The following is a 23772-nucleotide window of genomic DNA, read 5'->3' as shown; positions in this document are numbered from 1 at the left end:
AGGAACAGCCTGACCCAGGGCGGCACCATCTCAGGAGAAGCAGCAGGGGAGGAAGGATGGGGCTGTAAGGATCCAGAGAAGGGGGGCTGGGGTGCAGGGGAGGGGTAGGAAGGTGGGAGGGAGGCTGCAGGAGGAACACAGTGAACCGAGGACCCAGCAACCACCGTGTCCAGCTTCACCTGCTGCGCCCGGGGAGCAGACACCTGCCTGCCAGGGTTGCCGCGGTAATGAGACGAGGCAGGTGGTGCCCGAGTGCAGGAAGCAGGCCTCCCACCGTGTCATCTGGCAGAAACCGGCTGGAGCAGGCTCTGGCTCTGCCCTCCACGTCCTTGTCATTCAGTGCCTGGAGCCTATATTCAAGTCATGCAAGTATTTTTGTAGGGTCCAAGGGGACACAGGTTTGTCCATGAGGAGATTGCTCCATGCCTGGCCTAGATTTTCTTGCACCCCAGGATGAGGAGGGATTAGTGCCAAGCCCCCACATCAGTCAGGGCAGCAGCTGGGAGGAGCTGCAGGTGCTCTGACGCCGCGGATACTCGGGGCCGCAGATACTCAGGGCTGCAGGTACTCGGGGCCGTGGATACTCGGGGCCGCGGGTATTCGGGGCCGCGGGTACTCGGGACCACGAGTACTCGGGGCTGTGGGGTACTCGGGGCTGCGGGGTACTCGGGGCTGCGGGTACGCGGGGCTGCGGGGTACTCGGGGCCGCAGGTACTCGGGGCCGCAGATACTCAGGGCTGCAGGTACTCGGGGCCGTGGATACTCGGGGCTGCGGGTATTCGGGGCCGCGGGTACTCGGGACCACGAGTACTTGGGGCTGTGGGGTACCCGGGGCCGTGGGGTACTCGGGGCCGCGGGTACTCGGGGCCGCGGGTACTCGGGGCTGCAGGGTACTTGGGGCTGCGGGTACTCGGGGCTGCAGGTATTCAGGGGCTGCGGGGTACTCGGGGCTGCGGGTACTCAGGGCTGTGGGTACTCAGGGGATGTGGGTACTCAGGGGCGCAGGTACTCAAGGCAGTGGGTACTCCGGGCTGCGGGTACTCGGGGCTGGGTGGACTCGTCCTTCACACTTTGTGTTTTAGTGTGTCGTCGCCTACCCTGTCTGCTAAATATTGCGGATTTTGACCAATACCACTGCGTTTCCTCCCGTAGATCAGCAAGCCTTGTTTGGTGAAGTACAGGGCCCATCACTTACTTCAGCCCGAGGCAGCCCCTGTGGGCCATTGTATACTCGGCTCCGGAGAGACCAGGCCTCCCGGTCACCAGGCTTCTCCCCGGGGAAGGTAGATGGAGGCCCCGAAACCCTGCTCAGGGAAAACACCTCCACAGCCAGGAATGCTGGCAACGGGAAACAGTCGTGCAAACTGCCCCATGAGGCCGGAGTCCACGGGGCGGCCACCGTAGGGGTCAGCTCACGCTCGCCCTGCCCCGTGGGGCCTGACCCTCCTCAATTCTCTGCAGTGTCCACCTCTTTCCCGCCCCCACAGACTGTGGGGCAGAGCCGCATTAAGCTGTCTCCCTGGATAGTGAAAAAGGTTTGAGTATCCGACACGACCCAGTGAAGAATGTATACAGCCTAAGGGAAAGCCTTCTTGGCCCGACAGCGGGCTCTGTGTGTGGAACTCTGGCCCCGGGTGGCTTCACCGCCCGTCACACGAAGCCGAACACAACATGGGCTCTGGGACTCTGCCCGTTTCTGAGAAAAGTAGCTTGTCATCAGCTGATCACGTCTGCGAACCCTGGAGCGGTGCGCCCACCCGCCAGGCCCGCGGTCAGCCCTGTGTTGGATGCACTCGCGGCCCCGGCTCCGGGCTCCAAGCTCAGCTGTCCCTGCAGTATGGAGTGCCGTCCCCTGGCCATCCTCTGAGGCTCTGCAGGGCTCCAGCGGCTGAGCCGGTTCCCAGAGCTGGTCTCTGGCCCCGCAGACTTGGCTGGAAAGGCCCGCGTGCCCTTCGGGCCCCACAGCCTGCCCTGGAGGATAGGCTCCCTGCGTGCTCTGCACCCCAGAGAACAGCTCCAGGGACAGGTGGAAGCCAGGCACAGAGCCGCAGGTCCTCGGACAGCTGGACGGCTCGTGCTTGAGAAGAAAGCCCTGGCGGGCGCCGAGGAGCAAAACACAACAGGCAGTAGAGACGGGTGGGGGGCCAGGCTCCGGAACTGTGGTGAGCACACGGGGCAGTGACCCTGGCCTGGGGCGCACCTGCCTCCTGGGAGCCAGAACTGCCCCCCTAGGGCCTCCAGGGCGGCGGCGAGGCCCGGACAACGCGCTACAGAGAAAATGCCTGTGTCCATGGTGCCTCTGCGCCCTCCTACTTCTCTGCATCCCCGCCTGTGACCCCAGCCACTTAACATGCACGTGCTGGGCCGGCTCTGGGTGCCGGACCTGCGGCGGGAGCTGAAGCAGGGAGAGCCTGCCTGGGACTCTGCGGCGGCCGCCCAAGGGCCCACTCAGAGCAGGTGTGAGCGCTGTAGACGCAGGCCGTGAGGGCAGGATAGGGTGGGCTTGAGTGCCGTGGACGTGGGGCTGCAGGGCATGAAGGTGGGTCTCAGTTTGGGATGGGCGGGTGAGGGGTGCCCCTCAGAGAAGGACACATTTGGGGGAAAGCTCAAAGTGGGTGATGGATCAGCTCTGTGGGTGTTCGGGGCAGAGTCTAGTCTATCCCATTAATAATTTGGGATTTGTCCTGGCCCTTCTCTGACCGCGGCCAGGACTGGGGACCTACGTAGCTCGCACGCCACAGCCCCACCTCTGGAGCGCTGCTGTCTGACCACTCACGTCCTGCCCCCGCGCCCCCCAGGGCATCTGGCACACATTTCTCAGATGAATGAATCCCATATCTGCAGAGGGAAGACCTTCCACCAGCAGCTTCCTCCGCAAACTGCACGTCGCGGTTCTGAAGGGACCTGTGGCTGTCCTTCCCAGATTCCCAGATGCAGGACGAGGGAGCGGGCGGCCCAGGTGCAGACGGCCCCTGGCTGAGGTCATGGCCCACGGTGGCTGCTGTCTTCCTCAGAGCACAGCCTGCTGCTGGTGGCCCTGAGCCCGCACACCCAGGCCTTGGCCCCGAGAGCCTGCCGTGGCGCGGGAGAGGGGGGTGCAGGGAGAACTGTCACTGTAGCCCTCCCTCCACCATGCGCCCCTGCCCTCCTCCTGCTGAAAACCACGTCCCCTCTGGTGGTGGAGCCTTAGGTCTGGTACTTCTTTCCCAGAGCCTCTTTGGTTGCTGGTTCCTCGTGCGGTGTGGGCCTCTCTGCCTGCTGACCTGGAGGTGTCCCCAGGGGACACCTGGGGGGCTGTGCAGGGTCTGGGGCCCGGGGGACCTGCTGCCGTGCGGCTGGGGCCATGCTGGCGAGTGTGGCCACGGGACAGGCTGGAGTGGCTTGGCTCTGAAGGCCTGGCCGTGAGCCAGGGGCTCGCAGCCTGGTGGGCTTGAATGGCCCCGGCCCGTCCCTGGGGCAGTATGTGAAGCCTTGTGCCTGCGGGCGTCAGTGGGGGAGCCTGGGGCTGCGTGGACAGGAAGCAGGGGATTGGAATTGTCCAGCAGGTCAGTCTGGCCACGTGACAGGCGTGAAGGGGGGGGTGTGTGTGCAGCGGGGGCGGGGCGGCTGCCCCTGCAGTGAAAGTGTACCCCCCCAGCGTGACGTGGCAACCCCGTGGCCCCCTGAGGCCCCGGCCGGTGGGAACACACGCGAGTCTGCGACGTTATATTCCAACCGTGGGGCAAACCTGCAGGCGCCCGTGAAGGCTTCTGCCCAGAGCCTGGTCCCCTCAGGACGGTGGGGCGTGGGCTCCGGCTCCATTCCAGCCCCTCGGGCTCTTCCCGCCCAGGACCTGGTCCTCCACTAGTGGCCTGGTCACCTGGGAGCTCATTAGCGCCATCCCCAGCCCAAACCAAACCTGCATTTTAACGAGCTCCTCAGGGGTCCCCCTCCCCCTTATATTTTCCCGTTCTTAGCGTTGGGGGCGTCTGAGGCCCCAGCTGCTCGGGACCTGTTCACACGCGTGAACAGCCGTGCACGCACACAGCTCTTGGAGGAGCACAGACTGACGGACGGGACAGACTGGAGCCCCTGAGCCAGGAGGTGCAGACCCTGCCCCGCCCCCGCGGGCTGGGGGCCCCGCAGGGAGGGTGCTGACGGGCGGCGCGGATGGAACTGGGACCGCGGGAGCCTCGCCGCGGGGGCCGGGCAGCTCCTGGCAGTCACATCTAGCGAGCGGAGCCCAGGCTCTAGCACCGAGGCCCCGGGGGCAGGCCGGCGGACCACCCAGGAATGGAGCCCTGCCGCCTTCCTTTGTGTGCCCAGGACGGGCGTTCCGGGAGGCAGGCCGCCGCCTCCTGACGCGGGCGCCTTGGTGGTGACAGCATGACCTTAAGCCTCATCTCCCTGCTGTCGCAGGACCTCTCCGGGCTGTGGCTCCTCCTGAAGACCGGCACAGGTGCGTCCGGGCTGCATGTTGGCACTGCGGGGGTGGGGGACGGGGCGCGGGGGCAGGCAGGGGCCTTCTGGGGACGCTGCGTGGGGGGCCCAGCAGAGGCTGCACAGACGGAGGCCGGTTGGCCCTGTTGGGGTCCAGGCTGGGGCCTTGCCAGAGCAGGAGCCCTGCTGCGGGGCGGGGGCGTGTCGGGCGCCGCCGCCAGTGGGGGGCTGTGACTGCCTTCTCCCCCCACCTGGCCCTGCAGGTGCCCGCCCTGCCGTAAAAGTGCTCACCGGGAAGTGGGAAGGAGCTCTCACCGGGGCTCCTTTGTTCGAGCTCTGTGGGAGATGGGCTTGTGGTGCACTGGCCGGAGCCCCAGGGCCTGGGGGGCAGTGCTGCGGTCCCTGGCGGTGACTCGGGCCAGCGCTGTCCCCACGGCTGCCGGTGCACACGCATCCCGACGGAGGGCTGTCCGGCAGCCGAGCAGGCCCGGGGGCCCAGCGCGAGACAGTGCCGGCCGCCCAGGCTCTGTGGGACCTGCTCCCACCCCGGCCGGAGGGTGGGCACGGCCCGCGTCCCCTTGTTGCCGTTCTGAGGATGGAAGGGTGCTCATTTTGAAGTGATTTGTCGTAAGTACATTTTCCAGCAGGTGCTCCTGCCAAGCGTTGGCAAATTAGCTCATCAACTATTTCTGTAAATTTGATGAATCGGTCAGATCTCAGCGAGCAGTGGCAACTGGTAAATACCCGAAATTTCCAGTTTGATGAGGGAGGCCCTGGGTCTGTGGTGAATGTGCCCGCTGCTGAGGTGGCCACGGGGACAGGCGGGACACCAGCGCCGCATGTGTGGTGAGCCGTTGGACTTGAGGCCTGGGGTCAGCACATCGGGAGGAGGCTCTGGGGGAGACGCCGTGTTGCACGAGGCTCGGCTGTGGGTGGGCCATGCTCTCGGGGCGCCCGCCATGTGCCCGGCCGCCCCACACGTGTATTCTGTTCCAGGAGGTTCTTCAGTTCGACCACGAGCCGTTTCAGACGGCGGCTTGTTTTCCTAAGTGGGGACTGGTTCTGGTTCTTGTGACTTGAGTTCCTCCAGCAGACGTTGCTGTCGCGGTGTGCGGGTTTTCAAAGGAGCGTCCCGCGAGGGCCTGGGTAATAAGGGTTGGAGGGTCTCCCATCTGCACAAACTTTGCTGTTTCCCAAAAACAAGGGTGTGTGTTTGCCCGAGGAGGAAGCAGCTGTTGGTGCGTGTGGCGGTGGGTCTTGGTCCCGCGGGGGCTGTAGGACACGTCACAGGCGGCGCTCCTGCAGGCCTTTGTCGTTGCATGCTGGCTTTGATTGGCACCTGCTGTTTACCAGCAAGGATGCCCACGTCGCCCTTCACGTCCTCATAGCCGAGGTGGTACCTGCCCTGAGTCAACAGGAGACCAAGGGGAGGCCACAGGCGTGTCCCTGTCCCAGGGCGACTCACACCACAGAGCAGGATGGCGCGTTCGAGCCGCGACCGCATCACAGGCTTGGGTGCCCCCCGTCTTGTCCTCATGACCTCAGTGAGGTCAACAGTGGTGCATGACCCCTCCCCGCCAAAGCCTGCCCCACCCCCTCCGGCCCTCCCCGTCCGTCCCTGCCTCCCGCGCCGGCCCGTGTGCGTGCCCAGCAGGGCGGGGGCTCCCGGTGGGCCAGCGTCCCTGGAGCCCCTGTGCCCCTGCTCTGCAGGCCGCCGCGGTGAGGCCCGGAGTAGACGAGACGTGCAAGGTCCTGGTGAAGGTTAGTGCAACCTCTTGTTTGCTTGTAGGTTTATAGAATTCTTGGTGCTTAGAAGGTGGGAGTGAAGTGCTTGCGTACAGTTCAGGGAAGAGTTCTGGAGAGCCTCTGGGAGTCCTGGAAGGACTTGCTGTTGGTTGTCAGTGACGGACCGCACCGCGCCTCCCTTCTTCCACGCAGGTTCTGTGAGCCGTCTTCTGAGGGCGGATCTGGAGGAAGGATGCTCGCGAGCACCTGCCCTGAGGAAGGACCAGAGGCAGTGATTTTCCTCATCTGTGATTCTTTAATGTTGACAAATAAGAAAACACCATCAGAAACGTTCCCTTTGTTTTTAAACAGCAGGGGCTGGTGTGGATGGGGCGTGTGTCCCTGGTGTGTGAGTGACACCTAAGTGCACCTGCTGCTTGAGAGCCAGCAGAGATGCTGGTGCTGACAGCGTGGACCCGGGGGACTCCGGGCCGGGTGTCCCGGCAGGCTCAGCCCAAAGCCAGGGCGTGCGGCCAGCGTGCTGTCACCCACGCTGCTCTGGGCTGACGGTATTTGCTTTTGCTGCGACCCAAAGTCTCGGTTTCTGAGGAGCAGGAGACGTCGGTCAGACTCTGCGGGTGTGCATGTGCGGCTGGTTGTTGGACACACTTGGGATGGGGCTGGTTCTTTCACCTTCTCTCCCTCCCGTCCTCCCCGGCCCCAGAAGCTCGCTGAGATCCTCGGGCATCAGCCTATTCAGCTTCCGGGGCTGGTCCACACGGCATGCCTCTCCCGAGGGCTAGCCAGGTGCTGTTCCAGGAGCTTGCTGGGCTCAGCGTTCCTGGGGACACGGGCACTGGCTCGGCTGCAGGGAGGGCCCAGCGGCTCTGTCTGCCCGAAATGGCCACTGCCCTGTCCTGGGGCCCCGTCCAGGCCGCCTGAGCAGATGCTCCTCTGTCCTGGGCCAGCATAGAGAGCTCACCAGCAGGAGCCTCACCAAGAATGAAGGGTCTGCACATACCTCGTGCAGAGACTCGAGGACGGATCCTCACCTTTGGTGTAGGAGCTGGCTGCAGTCAGCGAGCTCTGGGTGGAGCTGGCTCGCCTCCCACGTCACCTGGCCCACCTGTCCACCCACGTCGGGCTGGTGTGGCTGATACCTAGCTGCTCTCGTGCATCTCCCTCGCCCCCTCCTCCTGTTCCGGGCACTGAAAACCCACTGCATAGCCACGGGCAATAAACTCAGACCGCAGGGTGGCCACGAGGCCTCCCCGCTGGGCCTGCCACGTCGGCCGCAGGTGTCGCCAGTGCCACTTCTCTGCGAGCTCAGTGAGGTGCCGCCGTCCCTGCTCTGTGGTCGCCAGCTCCCACGTGCGGCAAGCACGGAGGGCTTCACGGTGGCACTCGTAGTACAATGGGGCCTGACAGCCTCGTGGCACGGTGTGGCCTGACGGCTTTGTGGCACGGTGGGCCTGACGGCCTCGTGGCATGGTGTGGCCTGACGGCTTCGTGGCACGGTGGGCCTGACGGCTTCGTGGCACGGTGTGGCCTGACGGCTTCGTGGCACCGTGTGGCCTGACAGCCTCGTGGCACGGTGTGGCCTGACGGCTTCGTGGCACGGTGGGCCTGACGGCTTCGTGGTACAGTGTGGCCTGACGGCCTCGTGGCACGGTGTGGCCTGACAGCTTCAAAAGCAAACAGCACTCTCAGTTTTATGGCTGCCTCCTCTTCCCCAATATTTGTGCCTTAAAACCTGTCATTATGCCTCCGTCAGGTTTCTGAGCCGCGGCCCAGAGGCCCTTGTCGCCCTCCTTTCAAGCCTCCTTGTGCTGACGCTCGTTTGGCAGCAGAGGGGGGCTCTCAGCTTCCCAAGCCCCTTGGCTGGCCTCACCTGGCAGTGTGGCGTCTGGGCCAGCAGTGAGCCCGCGCACCTGCTCTTGCCCGCAGGGGAGGACGGTCTCCGGCCTGATCGCCAGCCCCGCGGGGCATGGACTTTGGAAACCTTCTGCGTTCCGTCCCTGGTTCCCAAACCTGTGCAGGTGTGCACTTGGCCACAGAGCCAGGGAGGCGACTTGGTGCTCTGTTGAATTAAACAGAAGTGTGACTCAGAATTCACAGGAATTTCAAACTCAGAAAAGTTCAAAGGGAGCTCCTGGCTGTGCTCCGTCCTCGATCTGACCGCTGTGAGCACAGTGGCCCGTGGCTGCAGGGAGGTTCTGGGAAAAGTGGGGGCCGGCCCCGTCAGCATTCCGGGAAGGACAGTGTGTGACGGCGGCCTCGGGAGGGGACACCCAGGTGTGGGTGTGAGGAGGCCCTCGCTTGTGGCAAGAGCGCCCTTCTCAGTTCCAGGGGCTCCAGGTCCCGTGGCCCGAGCGGCAGTCAGAGGTGGGCCTGGCCGCTGGAGCCCCTGGCCGGGACCCCAGCCCCACGACCCGTGCGGCAGCCCGAGAGTGAGTGCTTGGCCTCTCTCCCCCGGCTGCCAGCCCAGCACCCTCTCGTCTGCCACGCCGGTGACAGCCGGAGCTGAGCGGGCTGTGTCCGGGGGGGGCCCAAGCTGGGCTCGTGGACATGCACCTACTCAGGCTCCATGTCTATGCCCGTTTCTGTGCCCGCCTTTGTGGGCCTGAAAACAAAAGCGGGCCCGTGTGCTCAGGGAGCACCTGGTAGCTGAAGGCCATGTTCGTGAGGGCCCTGCAGCAAACAGTCCCATGAATGGAGCCATTTGGGCGCACAGCCCCCTCGCGGCAGCCCCGAGCCCTGGGAAGCGTCCCGTGAGGCCAGCCTCCCTCCCTGACCCACCTGCGTGGACCCCCAGCCTGCAGGTGAGGCTTCCCTCGGGGTTCGGTTGGCTGGCCTGAGGGTCCCCGGCCTCCACCTCGGTCCGGGGAGGGTGAAGGGAGCCCACTGAGGTGCTCCCAGGCCTGCTGCCATTTTCCCCATCTCTAGCAGCTCCACGACTGCCCACTCGGGCTGGCCTGGGGCTGGGGAAGCAGGAACGAAGGTCCAGAGGCCGCTAGGGCAGGGTGGAGCGCTGTGTGACCCGGGGGCCCCACTCGCCCCGAAAGCAGCTTCCATTATGTCCCTGCATGTCACAGCTGCTCACTCTCTTACTCCGGACCCGCTCCAGGCACCGGCTTCTCCTCCCTCAAGTGCCGGAACCAGCGATGGCAGTGTTGAAACTACAGCGGGGGGCCTCCCGACCTTGGGGCCTCCCGAGCGCGGGGCCTGCCCCTGCCCAGAATCGGACACGATGACCCACGTGCACCGAGGGTATGAGGAGGTTTCTCAGCCACACAGGGACTCCCCGGGGGAGCAGGGCAGGCCCAAGGAATGGTCCAGAATGGCCTGGAATGGCCCAAGGTGGTGTGAACGCAGGGAGGGCGTGTGCTCTGGGCGGTGCTGTGCTTGGGGGTCCTGGGCTCCCTGCTGCAGCCGAGGGAGCGCTCTCCCATGGGCTCGCCCAGATCGGGGCAGAGGTGGGCCTGACAGCGGCACCCGAAAACGGAATCCAGGGTGTGAGGAGGACTTGGGAGAGCAGGGCGTGGGCTCATGTCAGCGTGTGCGCCCGCCGCACGTGAGTCTTTGTCTTCTCAGGCTGGCATCGGAGCCCACGTCGGGAACTGTCTCCTCTAACAGAGCTTCCAGTTTTCGGATCTGGTTCTGAAACAAGGTCTTGAGGAAACGTCTGAGGTTGACTTAAGGGGGAAGATGTTTTCACGCCAGTTCTGACGCATTAGCACTGCCCGCGTAGTCCGGTGTGCTCTTCCCTCCGCACGTGCCCGTCCAGTCCCTGTGTGTGCGTGTGTGCGTGTGTGCGTGTGTGTGTGCAAGGCTGCACTTCTGGGGGGACACTGGCAGTCCCCCGGCGCCCGCCGCGGAGACCCCTGCGGGCAGCGGTGACACCTGCCGTCCGCGTCCTCTGCCGTGTGGAAGCGAACACCGTCTCCCATGGTTGTTGTTCTCGGTAACGGCGGCCGAGGAGAAAACACCGTGGACAGAACTGTGGGCTCGATGCCCCCCGCCCCGGTGACTTAGAAAGCCGGGCGCCGGCCAGGGCCCAAGGCAGCTGCGCATCCCGAGTATTGGTGACAGCTGAACGCCCACCCACACGCCAGGCACCGCGCACGGCCACCCTGTGAGTGGGATGCCACGAAAACTAGCTCAGGAGGCAGAGGAACGCCCGGAAACCAGGGATCGCCGCGTGGGAAAGGCGAGTCAGCGCGCGGACCGCGGCCCCCTGGCTCCAGCCCCTCATCAGAGCGACTCCCAGAAGGCCGCACGGACGCACCAGCAGCCCTGCACGCCGGGGGCCCTGGGGGCCTGGGCACGGTGCGCAGTCGGGTTCGGGTTTAAAGGCGCTTAGCGGCTGCTCCTTGAGCCGGGCCTCCAGGCCGCGGCCTGACCGTGGGCTTAAGAGCCCGATCACCACCCACCCCGTGGTCTCCTTCACCTGCAGCAGGGACAGCGTTTACGACCTCGAGTCAAACGCTACTCAGACTCCAACAAAGAGAAACAAATACAGAACTATGGGGTGATTTTCAATGCCTCTGGGATCGGCTGAATGTCATTTCTTTGACCACCGACACGAGGGTCAGGGACCCACCGAAGCACATGATGGTCAGGACCCTGCCGTCCGCTGCTGCCGTGGCCCAAGCTCACCAAGAGGTCCGACTTCTCCTGCTTCTGCTCCTTCGAGCCCTTCAAGCCCCAAGGAGCGTCTGCACTTACTAACCCATCTCTGAAAGTCACCCACATGACAAGCCTCAGATGGACAGTATCTTGTCCCTCCCTTTGAGGCGCTGCTCCTAGAATCTCCACGTTCCCTGCTGTGTGGCCTCCGGCAAGTCTCTGGACGTCTCTGTGCCTTAGGCTGCTCGTCCAACAGACGGAATATAATGCTCCCGCCTGCCGGGTGGTGGTGACAGACGCACGGATACGCGAAGAGTCCCCGGTGACAGTGACACCACCACAGCCGTCTCTACGATGACGGGTTTTCTCGCACATCGACTGAAGAGCCCGTGGCTGCTCTCACCAGCCTGAGTTGAGCAGATTCCTGCACTTCTCTGGTATTTACGCTGCACCAACCGGCCGTGGAGTAGACGTTCAAGAAACGCTTGCTTTCTTGACTGATTTGAGGCCTGGGTGGGTTTGGGGGAGGTTTTTCCTTCTCTGCGCCGTTGGCCCAGCCGGGGCTTGTGTCGGACTTCCCCGAAAGTCGTGTCTTTGTTTTAGCGAGGACGAGCTGGGCGCGTCCCCACTGGTTACTGGAGCAGCTCCTGGCCGCCCCGCCAGCTCCCGGAACCCGGGGTCCACTCAGTCAAGAGGGGTCCCTGCTATCCCCGACTGTGGAGCCCGCGCACAGAGACCTTTGGGGGCTCCGACCCCAGCGGCCCCACCGCGGGAGCCGGGCCGGAGAAACGCTCGGGGCTGGTGGGGAGGCAGGTCGTGAGCACTGCCTACACTCGGGGGCCCTGCAGCGGCCTGGGCCTCTGTGCCCTCTCTGCGTGCTTGCCCAAGCGGCCTGGAGCCTGTGTTGAGGAGGACTCTGAGGGTCACTGGGACTTGGTTGTCTGCCCGTGGCAAAGACAGAGGTGTGGGGCCGCTAAGCCGGGCTTCCGCCAAGGCCTGGCTTCAGGCAGCCCCCGGGGTCGGGCTGACGCCGCTACGTTCCTATGGGACAGTGTTCCAAAAGCTACTTTGTACCAAGTTGTGTCTCGCTCAGAGCCCACGGAGTGTGTGCTGTGAGTGTCCGCAAGCCCGGGTATAAGATGTGAGTGGGGACGCCCTGCGGGGCCTGGCCTGCAGTGGGCATGCACAGGGCATCCGGCGGCCCGCCTGGCTGACACCCTTCATAAGACAGGTGTTGATGAACGGGCAAACGTCCGCTTGATGGCAGATAGAGACACCCCTCCTGGCGTCCCTGAGTGCGCCACGGACAGCGCAGCCTCGGACCTGCTGTCCGTCCGACTGGACACGGGTCTGACCTCAGCACCGCGTCGCCTGGAGGCACAGCTCATGCTGGGGCTGCGGCCAGCGTGGGGCAGGCGGGTAGGACATGCAGGGCACCCATTCTGTGCGCACCTTACTGAGGCCCCCAGGTGGTTCCCACGCAGGCCTGAGCCGCAGACCCGCCAGGCAAGGGCGCGCAGCCTTGGGAGATGCAGGCCTGGAGCTCTGAGGAGGGGCGTGGGCCTCGGGGCTGCACGTCTTCATCTGCACCCGGGGCCACTATGGTCCCAAAGGGCTCCCAGATGGTGGTGGACTAGTCTGGAGCTGAGCCGGGTCCCAGGGCGGCTAAACTGTGAGGCGAGGGGTGGTTCCCGCCGAAGGGGTGAGTGGGCCACATGTCCCCTGCCCTGTGCTGGGCCCCCAGCCCCGCCCCTGCGGGGCCCCGAAGGGAAGTGCTGCCCTCTCCGCGACCAGACCCTCGTTGACCTCCCGGACGTGATTCTGTGACAGGCTCCTTGCCCGGGGGTCTCCTTTTGCATCTGGCTGAGACAGGAATGCTGGAAACGGGGAGTTATCTGTGCGGCATTGTGCTCACACAGAGCCGTTCTGTGAAGGCGCGGGGCCTCGCCTGACCCTTTTATTGGGCCCACGGGTGGGGCGACCCCCTTCCTGTCCAGACTTCTGACCCTGGAGTGCCGGGGAGGCTTGCCCGTTCCCCCGAGGGTTCCTCCATTTCCTGCTGAGCTGGCGGTCACCATGTCCTCTGCCGCAAAGTGCGGGCCTGGCCCACATGGAAGAACTGCCCACTGCACCTGCAGGTCCAGATCCCGGGGGGCAGAAGCAAGCAGGTGAAAGCGACAAGCCCCTCGCGCCATGGTCCTTACTTATTTCCAGCCCTGTGAGGAAGGACCTCCAGGTGGAGTCCATGCCTGTGGGCCCCCCTGTGTGCTGTTTCCGGCTCGGGCTGTGCACAGTGACACTATCGTTCACACCTAAAAAGGGGCCTTTGACTAAGACACAGTACTAGAATGCGTTCTGCCCCAGAAACCTCACGAGTGTGGGATCCACAGCGCGGCTGCAAGCTGACACGGCCCCGTGGTCAGCAGTCCACGGGCTCCAGAAATCCTGCACCAGCCTGTGTGCACGTCAGGAAGAACTTTGCCGAACTAGCTGGATTCCAGATGCTGCCATGGGAAGTCACCGTGTCACGCGCCCCTCGCTTCCCCTGTTCAGCACAAGTTCTTTGAGCTCCTATCGCAGCGGGTGCTGGGCCAGGCCCTGGGCTTGCGTAGTGGCCTGCAGACGCTCCGGTGGGCGTGCAGGGCGCTGTGAGGCCCAGCTCGGGCCAGGAGGTGGAGAAAGGCCTCCCTGAAGACATGACCTCTTGGCCAAGAATGGAGTAAGATTGGACCGGCCGGCAGACATGGGAGACACATTACAGGAAGCAGCTCGTACAAAGGCCCTGAGGCCTGAGGGACCTGGTCCATCCATTGGAGGAGCTCTGGGAACATGAGAGCGGCCAGCGCCTGTGGAGGAGGGTGGTTGATGAGGCCCAGAGATGTCTCTCCCAAGGAACCAAGTTCATGTTGACAGCGATCTGGCCTGTGGGACCGTCTCTCTCAGACAGCACAGGAATGGTTGGTAATAGTAGGCCTGTCCCTAGCATGTGGGAAAGCCCTGTGCCGTCGGGTGAGCTGGGCACAGAGCAGACTGCTCATGCAGGACCGAGCTCAGGACTCTGGGAACTTGGGGAGGAGGGGCTGCCCAGAGGACTCTGCCAGGCGGACGCGGCCTGAGGATGACCGTGCAGTGTCCACCGTCAGAGGCCTGGACGCCCGTAGTCGCCTTTCCTTGTGGGCTGGTGCAGTCTGGCGGGAGTCTGGAGGTGCCGGTGACGGTGAGGTCTGGGGAACGCTCATCACCGACACTGGGTCCCCACTAAGGGACTTGCCCACTCAGTGTCTGCAGCTTTCCCCCGGCCCTGGCACGTCTCCAGACTTCCGGAGCCCTTGCCCCCCATGGTCTGTGCTCCACGGCGTGCGTCTCCGGGGTTACAGAGGCCGAATGCGAGGAGCCGGGCACAGGTGCGGTATTAACCGTGCACTTATTCCTTCCTTCCGAGGGGAGGAAAATCTGAACGTCACCCCCCGCCCACCGTCCAGGCTGTGAGCTGCAAACGAGTGCATGCGGACATCGTCTGGAATTTAGAAACACGCTCCACGCTCTCAGATCAGTTGTTCTCAGCCCTGTTTTCCTCCCACAGAGGAGAGCCGCTGCGGAGACGCCGCGCTGCCCGTGGGCAGAGGCCTCCCTGTCAGGTCCCGCGTTCTGAGTGTGATGAGCACTGACTGCTGTCCCCTCCTGACCCCAGCCACCGCCACCGCCGCCCTGTGGGGCCGAGCGGGCTCGGGGTGGGTGGCGGCTCCAGGGGGGACCCGCCCGTGTGCCCAGTGTGTCACCGTTTACCCTGGCTTGTTTGCAAGACCAGAAGAGCAGGCTTCCAGGCTGGTCCGTGCGGGGAGCGTCTTGCTGCCGCATAGGGATTTTCCGGGTGGAAGAGTTCGGACCCGGATCTCCAAGCTGTTCACGGCCTGGGTCTTAAACTGGGTGTGGCAGGATCTGCGACGCATCAGCACGGGTCCTGAGTCTCCTTGGAGAAATGGTGGTAATGTCCCAGAAGGCAAATTCTGCCATTCAGCTGGGGTCACGTGATCACCAGCGAGGCTGACAGACACCAGAGCAAGGGCGGGCGCCCCAGCTCCACGCTCTCCACAAAGACACGCAGCAACCCCACCCCAGGCCCCTGATCTAGGACTTGCGGCCTGCAGGCTGCGCCCCCGTTCCCGCCGGCGTCTGGCTCAGGGACCCGGCTGGGCACCCCTTCCTCTGTGTCTGCGTCAGGCAGGCAGGAGGCCCGTGCATGGGACAGAGCTCTGCAAGTTCCCGCATGCGTGTATGGAGGGTGTAGACCCGCAGCAGCGGCCAGGGCTCCTCGCTGACCTGAAGGTGTCTGCTCGGACTGCACTGGCCCTGGGGGCGCCCAGACCACTTCCAGAGCAGGGGCGGAGGCTGTGTGCCCCCTGGGTGCTCCTTGCTGGCAGCTTGTCCTCGCTCCCACCCTCGAGTCCCTGCGCCCTTCTACCTACACGTCTGTCTGTCCCTCCTCCCGCCTGCCCGCCTCCTCTCTGTGCCTCTGACACACACCACATCTTAAATATTGATGAATCACCCAGCACACAGCTTCCTGTGCGCTGAGAAACAAAGGTTTCTGCGCATTGGAAACTGGAATCCCTTTTTCCGAGCACGTGACCGCTGGTCCCCTTCGGTGTTCGTGGATGTGCGCGGCTGCGTAAGGCAGTTTCCACCGAATGACAGTGGTGTCTGTCTGCTCTCCCTGCAGATGAAATCATGCACCGGGACATCACCCCGCTCTGCGCCGCGGACATCCAGGACCAGCTGAAGAAGCGCTTTGCATATCTGTCTGGTGAGCGCGGGGTGGGCAGGAGGGAGGGTCCGCGTGCCAGGTTGTGGGCACCCCTTGGTTTTCTGTGACTACGTGGGCCCGGTTCAAGCGCTGGGAACCAGGGACAAGGCCTAGGACATGGCCTGCTTTGGATTTCACCGAGGGCCGGGAGATGTTGTACAGCTGGGGGAGGGCAGCTCAGGGTCCTGAGAGCGACGCAGCCCGAGCGCTCCTGCCTGCAGACTCCAGAACGTTCCTGGGGCAGGTGATGTAGAAATAGGGCACAGCTGACCTCCTTCTTGCAGCGTCCAGGGGCTGGGGGCCTCCCTAGCCAAGCACACCTAGCTTCTGCAGAGAAGGCCCCAGAGTGCAGCCGACATGGACAAGCGGCCGACTGCCCCAGCGGCCTATCCTGAGGTCCCCCTGTATCCCCAGACGCTGCATGGCTGCCACACTCCCCTCAGGTCCCAGTTTGCCTCCACCCTGTGGGACGACCTGCTGTCCTGCCTGGCTGGCCATGGTGCGCGACCCCAGCTGCTGGACGGTGCTAGTGCATTGTGGGTGCTAAGGGTATGATTGCGTCTGTGCAGCCGCCCTCACAGCTGCATGGGGGGCCCCCATCTGGACAAGACAACCTGCCACGGGTTCCTTGTGCTCAGTCAGGGCCTCTCCTTCTCTAGCGTGTGGCCCTAGACGCAGACAGCCCTCTCCCCTCATGAGCCCCCAGACCAGCCCTGCACCCCCCAGGGCTGCCCTGGCCCTTCCCTGGCTCACCTGCCCATCCCCTGGGCTGGAAGCCACTCCTCCAGCCGGGCCCTGACGTATGGTCCCTGACGTGTGGTCCTGACGCATGGCCCTGATGCGTGGCCCTGACATGTCATCCCTGATGCGTGGCCCTGACGCGTGGCCCTGACGTGTGGCCCCGACACGTGGCACTGACACGTGGCCCTGATGTGTGGCTCTGACGTTTGGTCCTGACGTGTGGTCCTGGCGCGTGGCCCTGGCGCGTGGTCCTGACGTGTGTCCTGACACGTGGTCCTGATGCGTGGCCCTGACGTGTGGTCCCTGACATTTGGTCCTGACATGTCATCCCTGACGTGTGGCCCTGACATGTGGGCCCTGATGTGTGGTCCTGATGTGTGGCCCTGACATATGGCCCTGATGCGTGGCCCTGACGCGTGGTCCTGACGCATGGTCCTGACATGCAGCCCTGACGTTTGGTCCTGACACGTGGTCTTGATGCATGGTCCTGACGTGTGGCCCTGACACGTGGCCCTGACGTGTGGTCCTGACACATGGCCCTGACATGTGGCCCTGACACGTGGTCCTGACATGTGGTCCCTGACAAATGATCCTGACGCGTGGTCCTGACCCGTGGTCCTGATGCGTGGCCCTGACATGTGGTCCCTGACATGTGGTCCTGACACGTGGCCCTGGTGCATGGCCCTGACGTGTGGCCCCGGAGCTCAGGGGTCCCCGCGGGAACCGAAGGTTGTCAGCAGGATGGGGGTCTCTGTGGGGACGCGTCAGCAGGAAGGCAGGTTTGCTTCGTGTGGTGCCTTGGTCACTGGGAGAGGCACTGCTCCCAGCGGGGAGGAGCAGGGTGTCCTTCAGAGGAGTGAGAACCCCTCGACAGCACGGGGGTCGTGGTGCCCGGTGGCGAGATGCTTAGCCAGGAGGCTACGGGCCCTCTGCCGGCTCCCTCCATCTCCCCAACCTGTTCTCGCCCCTTCAGGACCCCAAAGGCTCATGGTTCTAGTGCACCAGTGACCCAGATTCATGACCTTGACCTTCCTGCAGGTGATAATCCCACCACTCTTGGCATTACTTGGGGAAGAAGCAGGGCTGCAGGCCGGCCCCGAGCCCCCCACCCCCCAGACACACCTTTTCTCTAGTATCCAAACTCCAGACAGCGGCTTGGGAGGGGACTATGTGGACGTGATGAAGGAACCCCTCGGTGGCTGTGAGATCAGCCCTGTGGGCCTGACCTAGTGGGCTGGGCCTCTTGGGGGCCGGGCTCCTCCCACACGAAGGAGCATGAGTCCGGGGATCTGGCTGAGTGACACTGATGGGGGACCCGTCCCACGTCATGCCGCACCCGGCACCTTCCACGGAGAATGTCGGCATGGCTCAGGGTGCGCCCGACCCCTTCTCCAGTAGTGCCCATACGGTGTGCCCTGCACGCGTCAGGAGGATCTGCCCCCCTCCCCGGGTCTCCCAGACACAGTCAGGTTTTCAGCATCATTCCATCAATGGCCATCATACCTGCTGTTTTTGGACATCATCGTCATTTGGCAGGATAATGCAGGACACACCTGAGAAATGCCAGGAGGTGCCCAGTGGCCCGAGCCGTGGCGGGGGGCTGCCCATATGCGCTTCAGTGAGATCCAGGATGTGGGGAGCCCATGCTTGCGGCCCAGGCTGACCCAAAGCTTAGCTCGAAACAAGCCCTTTTACTGGTTTATTTTTAATTCCCTAGGCAGGAATTCTGGAAGGGCCGGCCGTGTGGTTCTCTCTCCCCGGGTGGCGCTGCCAGCCGGAACGTCAGGGGGCTTCTCTCACACACGAGGCGTTTTGGGGCCCCTGCGTGACGCCGGCCGCTCCCTCCCTGGCAGTGCGGGCTTCCTCCCCAGGAGGGAGCTCAGAGCAGGGAGGGTCGACACTGCGTGTCTTGCGGTCCAGCCCGGAGAGCTACACCGCATGACTTATGCTGCATCCGACAGCCAGGACAGGGGGCCGGGGCAGGAGAGATGGGCCCATCCCTCAAGGGGGCTGTCTCCAGCCACCCCGGCACTGGCGAGCAGGCCGACCTGGAGCCTGGGTCCCAGTGACTCCTGCGTGCTCTCAGCCCCTCCCCAGACTGTTTGCAGGACGGTTCAGACCACATGAGCCCCAGACCAAACTCAGCCTCCCCTTCAAGCTCCTCTTCCCAGGTCCCGAACCACACACCCGACCAGCAAAGTCCCTCAGGTCTCCCACCCGCCTGGTGCCCTCCCCCCTCACACTGCCAAAGAGATGGCCCCCTTCAGACCCCAACTGTCTGAAGCCTTAGGAGGTCAGCTAGGGTAGGAGGCGGGCACTGTGCAGGGTTTCAAGCAGCTCCCGGCACAGAGAGCCGTACTTCTTGGCGTTAGCGAGCAAACAGGACAAGCAGCAGCGCAATCGTGTGGAAAGAGGCACAGGGAACATTCCGGAGGAAACGGGCCGCGAATTCTGGTGGCTGCCCCGTGGTGGCAGAATAATGGGGGATTGTTGGAATGCGTGTCACTCTTGTCCACACCAAGGGGTTCCTTGGAAAGCACACACGTCTTTCCTAATAAGCAAGCACAGCCTTGACAAAACGCCATCAATTCTAAGCGGACGCTGGTGCTCGGGGAAGGCGCCCGCACTAAGCGCTGCCTCACTCTCTCCCCAGGTGGGCGCGGGCAGGACGGCAGCCCCGTCATCACCTTCCCGGACTACCCGGCCTTCAGCGACGTCCCCGACAAGGAGTTCCAGAATGTCATGACCTACCTCACCAGCATCCCCAGGTGCGTGTCGCTGAGCCCCAGGCTGTCAGAGAAGGAGGTGGTGCTGAGGGGCTCACGGCCCCGCAGAGCCAGCGGGGTCCAGAGCCTGCGTCCTGCCCCTGCCCTTGGGAAGTGTCGGCTCCAGCCCCAGAGCCTGGGGTCCGATGGAGCCTGGGACCTTCCCTTGATCCGTTCGACAGACTGGGCCACTGTGAGTGGCAGGGGCTTTCGTGCCACGGGAAGGAGGCCACGGCACAGAGTGGCTCTGAGACCCTCTGGGGCTCGGCCTGACCCGTCGTCCCCCTCACGCTCTCGCGGGGGGAGAACTGACCCCAGAGGCGACTCCCCCAACTGTGGTTCTGTTTTATTATGAGCAGAGCTGGAGCCCCTCTTCCAGAAAGGCAGGGAAACTTCCTCCGTAGCTCCCCGGCCGCACTGGGGCAGACGCCACACCACCCGGGGCGCCCACTCCACCACGAGAAGTGGTGAGGATGTGGACCTCACACCCTGATGAGTGAACACCATGGCCGTTGAGCCTCGCGGGTGACCTTGTTCCTCCGGTGACATCAGGGCAAGGAGGAGATCAGCTGCAGCATAGGAGCTCAGCCCCCCGGGTCCCCAGAGACGCCACCCTCATTTTTCAGCGTCTGTAAGGACAGGTTTCTGAATTTGTGTAAATTAAGCTCCGTGAATTAGTCTAATCCAGAAAACAGACCAAAACAGCAAATTCAATCGGCTGGTTCCTGTTGTATGAAAACTGCCAACCAGTGACAGCCCATCACCGATCAGTGCTGGGGGGTCCTAGATTCTTCTAGCAACCTGGGGGGGAGCCCTCCTCAGGGACGTGGGTGCTGAGTAGTCTCCTGGCAGGAGAAAGGTGGGGCCACGGCCTGGGTCACATGGGGTCTGCCGTCCTTTCTTTTTGAGCACCGGGCTCCGGGCGGGCGGTCTGGGAGCCCAGCAGCTTCCTTAGCACCCCTGGGCCGGCCGTGCGCCCTTGAGGGGCTTCCTGGTGGGGCTGCAATATCTCAGAGCATCTCTGTTCGTTGTCTGGGCCCCGGGATCAGAGACAGGACGGCGGTCTCAGGCCTGCTCAGCCCCCGAGGCCACCGGGCAGGAGTGTAAGCTCACGGCTGTGAGGTGGCCGGAAGATGCGGGCTCCCCCTGGAGAGGCACTGGGGAGGGTCCTTGGGGAAGGGACACCAGGACGCCGGGGTTCGAAGACATGGGGGGGACCCAGGACGGTAACTCCGGCCCCCCGTGTGCACCGCGGTGGGCACGTGGGACAGGGCAGCCCCTTGAATGTGAAATGACTGAACACGCAGTGGTTTTAGGGAAGGACAAGTTCAAGGGATTTGGAAAGAAAACGGGGACGGCTGGGGTGGGCTGCTGACCGTGGACACCCGTGCAGTCCCTGGTCTTCTGGGTGGGGGCCGTCCTGAGTCCAGGAGACGGTGGCCGGAGTGGGCCGAGGCGGTCTGGCTGCAGAGCTGGCTCAGTGCTGAGCTGGGGGTTACAGGGCCCTGTGTTTCCGGGCACTCCTAGATGTTTTAAAAGGCAAAGAATCATGTTATATCTGGAAATGTCAACAGCCAGTGACCCAGGTCTGATGTCGAGGCCGCAGGAGGCACGATGCTGGGAGGGGGCAGCAGGACCCCCAACACACTCTCGGGCCTTCCAGGCTTGTACATCTCCTTGCCCGGAGGTCCCCATCCTCACTAGTCGGCAGATCTTCTGGCCTCAGGGCCTTTGCGCTTACTGCCCCTCGGTGGACCACTTCAGATGGCTCCTTTTCATGCTTCAGGCCACCCCCTCAGGGAGGCCCCTATCACACCCGCCTAGAGAAAGAAGCAGGCCCTCCACCCTCAGGGCCCCTCACCCGCCAGGCTTCCCGGATCTTATGTGAAATGGTCGTGCTGACCGCGAGGTTTCGGTCCACGTCTGCCCATGGTAAATGTGTGCGGACTCATAGACTGCATGTGCGGAGGAACGAAGTCAATCACAGGGCCAGCTGCCTGACTCGGAGGCCCCCGTGCTCCCCCTTGTTTGGGACAGCAACCTTGCGGCTCCTCTTCTATCCCCAGCAGAACGAGCGCTGTGCGGGACCCTGGTTTCCGGGAGCGCGTGCGTGGCTCACGTGCGGGCAGAGGGAAGGACGTGCGGGTGGGTCTGTCGTTCCGCGGCACTCGCCAGGTGGCTGAGAGGCCGCTTCGCGTATTTGAGGCCTGGAGCCCTGGGCTCCATCTCCGGAGACAGGGTGTGCAGCGGCGTCGGTCAGCGTGTGGTTTACTCACGTCTCCCTTCTTCCCGGAGGAGGGCGCGAGCGCGAGCGCGGAGAGCCGGATCTGGGCCCGCCCGACCCCACGTGCCCGTGACCTGAGAAGGCAGCTGTGGGCCCCCAAGGGCACGAGGGGCCCACAGAAGAGGAACCGGGTGCTGGGTGTGCGGCCGCGGGCAGGCGGCATGGCCGAGCAAGCTTGAGGTGGGCACCCGCGGCCTCGCCCCGAGCTCCCGCCGCCGCCTCCTCGACGGGCTGTCAGTCCTGACCGTGAGCGTTGCCGTGGAGGCCGGCGGCTCTGAAAGAGGGAGCTGTTCGGGTGGAGCTCTAAAGTGAAGGAACGGGCGGTCTCCCTGCACGGGGCCGCTGCATTCCCGCACAACGGGCGCTCACCAAAACCACGGGGCCGGAGCCGTGCCCAGCCCGGTGCCGGGGGAGGACGTGGCACGCGAGGGGGGCCGTGGCTCGGCTCTCCTGGGGGGACCCGGGGTGCCCCCACCGCCTCCCCCGCGCAGATCTCTGTCCTGACCCCAGGGGTGGGGAGATGGGCGGGGCCCCTTCCCGAAGGCAGGCCGGAGCCCCTCACCGGGCAGGCTGGGGCTGCCGGGCCGGCGCGGCCTCCGGGTGGAAGGGTAGCACGACGGCCTGGCGTGGGCTTTCCCACGGCAGAACTCGCACAGCGGCTGCTTCACGATAAGTCACAGTTTTTAAACCCAGCTTTAATTTCATCTTTGAAAATAACGTACCATGTATCGCGTCAGTCGTCCTCATCGTTAATGCAAACGGCCCGAGTTCAGCCCCGGCGCTGACTGGTAGTCACGGTTGAAACACGGCATCGCACCACGGCGGGCTTTGTCCGCGTGCATCCCACGCGCGTACGTGGGAAACGCCTCAGTGGTCTTCCGAAAACCTCAGTCAGGGGAACATGGAACGGTGCTGGGATTGGGCGGGCAGCAGTCAGCTGGCGTCCAGCAGCGTGGTGGCTGCTCGGCAGGCGACCCTGGGAGCTCTCGCCTGGCCTGAGGGCCGGGTCTCGCCATCCAGATCCCTAGGACGCTGGCCGTTCCTCGTGGGGCTCACTCAGCACCGTCGCCCGGCCTTGCCTAGGGTGGCGTCTGTGACCTGCGCACAGCAGAGAGGAAGTCAGAGACAGGCGCCCTGGGCCGGTCACCCCGTTGCTGTCCGCGAGAAATGTCCGGGTTCTGACACACTTGGACCCAACAGTAAACAAAATAAAGTCCTGCTACTTACATTCTCAGGAAATGAAGTAGGTTGTGCACAAGGGTGTGGAGTTTGGAAAGGGAAGAACGAGAGAGAAGGGAGGTGAGGGGCCCTGTCGTGGGGGGAGCGGCGGGCACCCCGGCCCATGGCCTTCAGGGCCCCCTTTGCCCAGTGAAATGGGGCAAAGGTGCATTGTGGGAGGGGCTGCAGTCTCCGGGAAGGGCATGGTGTCCCCACCAGGAGGCAGCAGTGCAGCTGGCCCCAAGGTTTGGAGGGAGCGGTCACCCAAGAAGGGAAGGAGCACAGGGGAGGCCAAGCCCGCATGTGAGCCAGGGATGGGAGCTCGGTCCCAGCAGCCTGTAGGTTTGGGAGTCATGAGCATTTGGGGGGTGAGGCCCCCAGGGGTGGGGTGGGGGCAAGGAGGGGAGACCTCAGGTGTCCCGGCTGGGGTGACCACCTGCGTGGGGCCTGTGGCTGCTTAGGAGCCCCTCCCTCCCAGGTGTCCTGGCTGCAGCCCTGCACGTATGGTCGGCTCGCAGGGAGATAGCATGAAAGCCAGGAACTCAGCACGAGTCTCAGGACAACAGGCCGCTGGAGCCCTGGCAAGAACAGTCTTGGTGGAGGGTTGGGGGCGAAATGTCGATTGGAGTAAATTTAACAAAAACTGGTGGAGCAGACTCGGAGACTAGGGGAGCAAAGAAACGGACCGGGCAGCTGGAGAGACGGATGAGGACCAGGTTCTCTTTTAAGATGAGAGAAATCATGACATACTTATGCTGATAGAAATTACTCCATAAAAACAAAAAAAAGTGGCAACAATCTGATTTCTCTTATATCTAACCCTGTTCTTTGTGCGCTGCCTCTGAATCCATTATTAAGCAAACCGGGACAGGGATTACAGAGCCCGTCCAGGGGGCATAGATACTCCAGGCTCCAGTCCCTGAACCCCTAGGCCCCTCCACTCCTGTGGTTCTAAACCTGGACCCCCTCTCCCTCCTGCATTCCACACCCTGGACCCCCTCCCCCTCCTGCGTTCCAGACCCTCGACCCCCTCGCTCCCCCTGCATTCCAGACCCTCGACCCCCTCCCCCTCCTGCGTTCCAGACCCTCGACCCCCTCCCCCTCCTGGGTTCCACACCCTCGATCCCCTCCCCCTCCTGCATTCCACACCCTGGACCCCCTCCCCCTCCTGGGCTCCACACCCTCGA

At 63.9% G+C, this 23772-nt stretch overlaps 1 protein-coding gene across 9 annotated transcripts in view; it reads left to right on the top strand.

The window, feature by feature from the left end:
* The window catches only part of MCF2L (MCF.2 cell line derived transforming sequence like), a 144139-nt gene that overhangs the window by 68805 nt on the left and 51562 nt on the right, over positions 1–23772 (top strand). For 8 of the 9 annotated variants that reach the window (XM_032402585.1, XM_032402583.1, XM_032402578.1 and 5 more), the window contains 2 exons: positions 15494–15577; positions 18972–19086. In XM_032402585.1, the coding sequence (XP_032258476.1) occupies positions 15494–15577; positions 18972–19086 (199 nt within the window). Of the gene's footprint in view, positions 1–3410; positions 4439–15493; positions 15578–18971; positions 19087–23772 lie in introns of those variants that run through there. The other variant, XM_032402584.1, reaches the window with a different exon arrangement.

Source organism: Phoca vitulina, unplaced genomic scaffold, assembly GCF_004348235.1.
Source record: "Phoca vitulina isolate PV1807 unplaced genomic scaffold, GSC_HSeal_1.0 scaffold5, whole genome shotgun sequence".
In the NCBI taxonomy this organism is placed as follows: Eukaryota; Metazoa; Chordata; class Mammalia; order Carnivora; family Phocidae; genus Phoca; species Phoca vitulina.
Note: the sequence above shows the minus strand (reverse complement) of the source record. Positions and strands in the feature narration are given on the sequence as shown.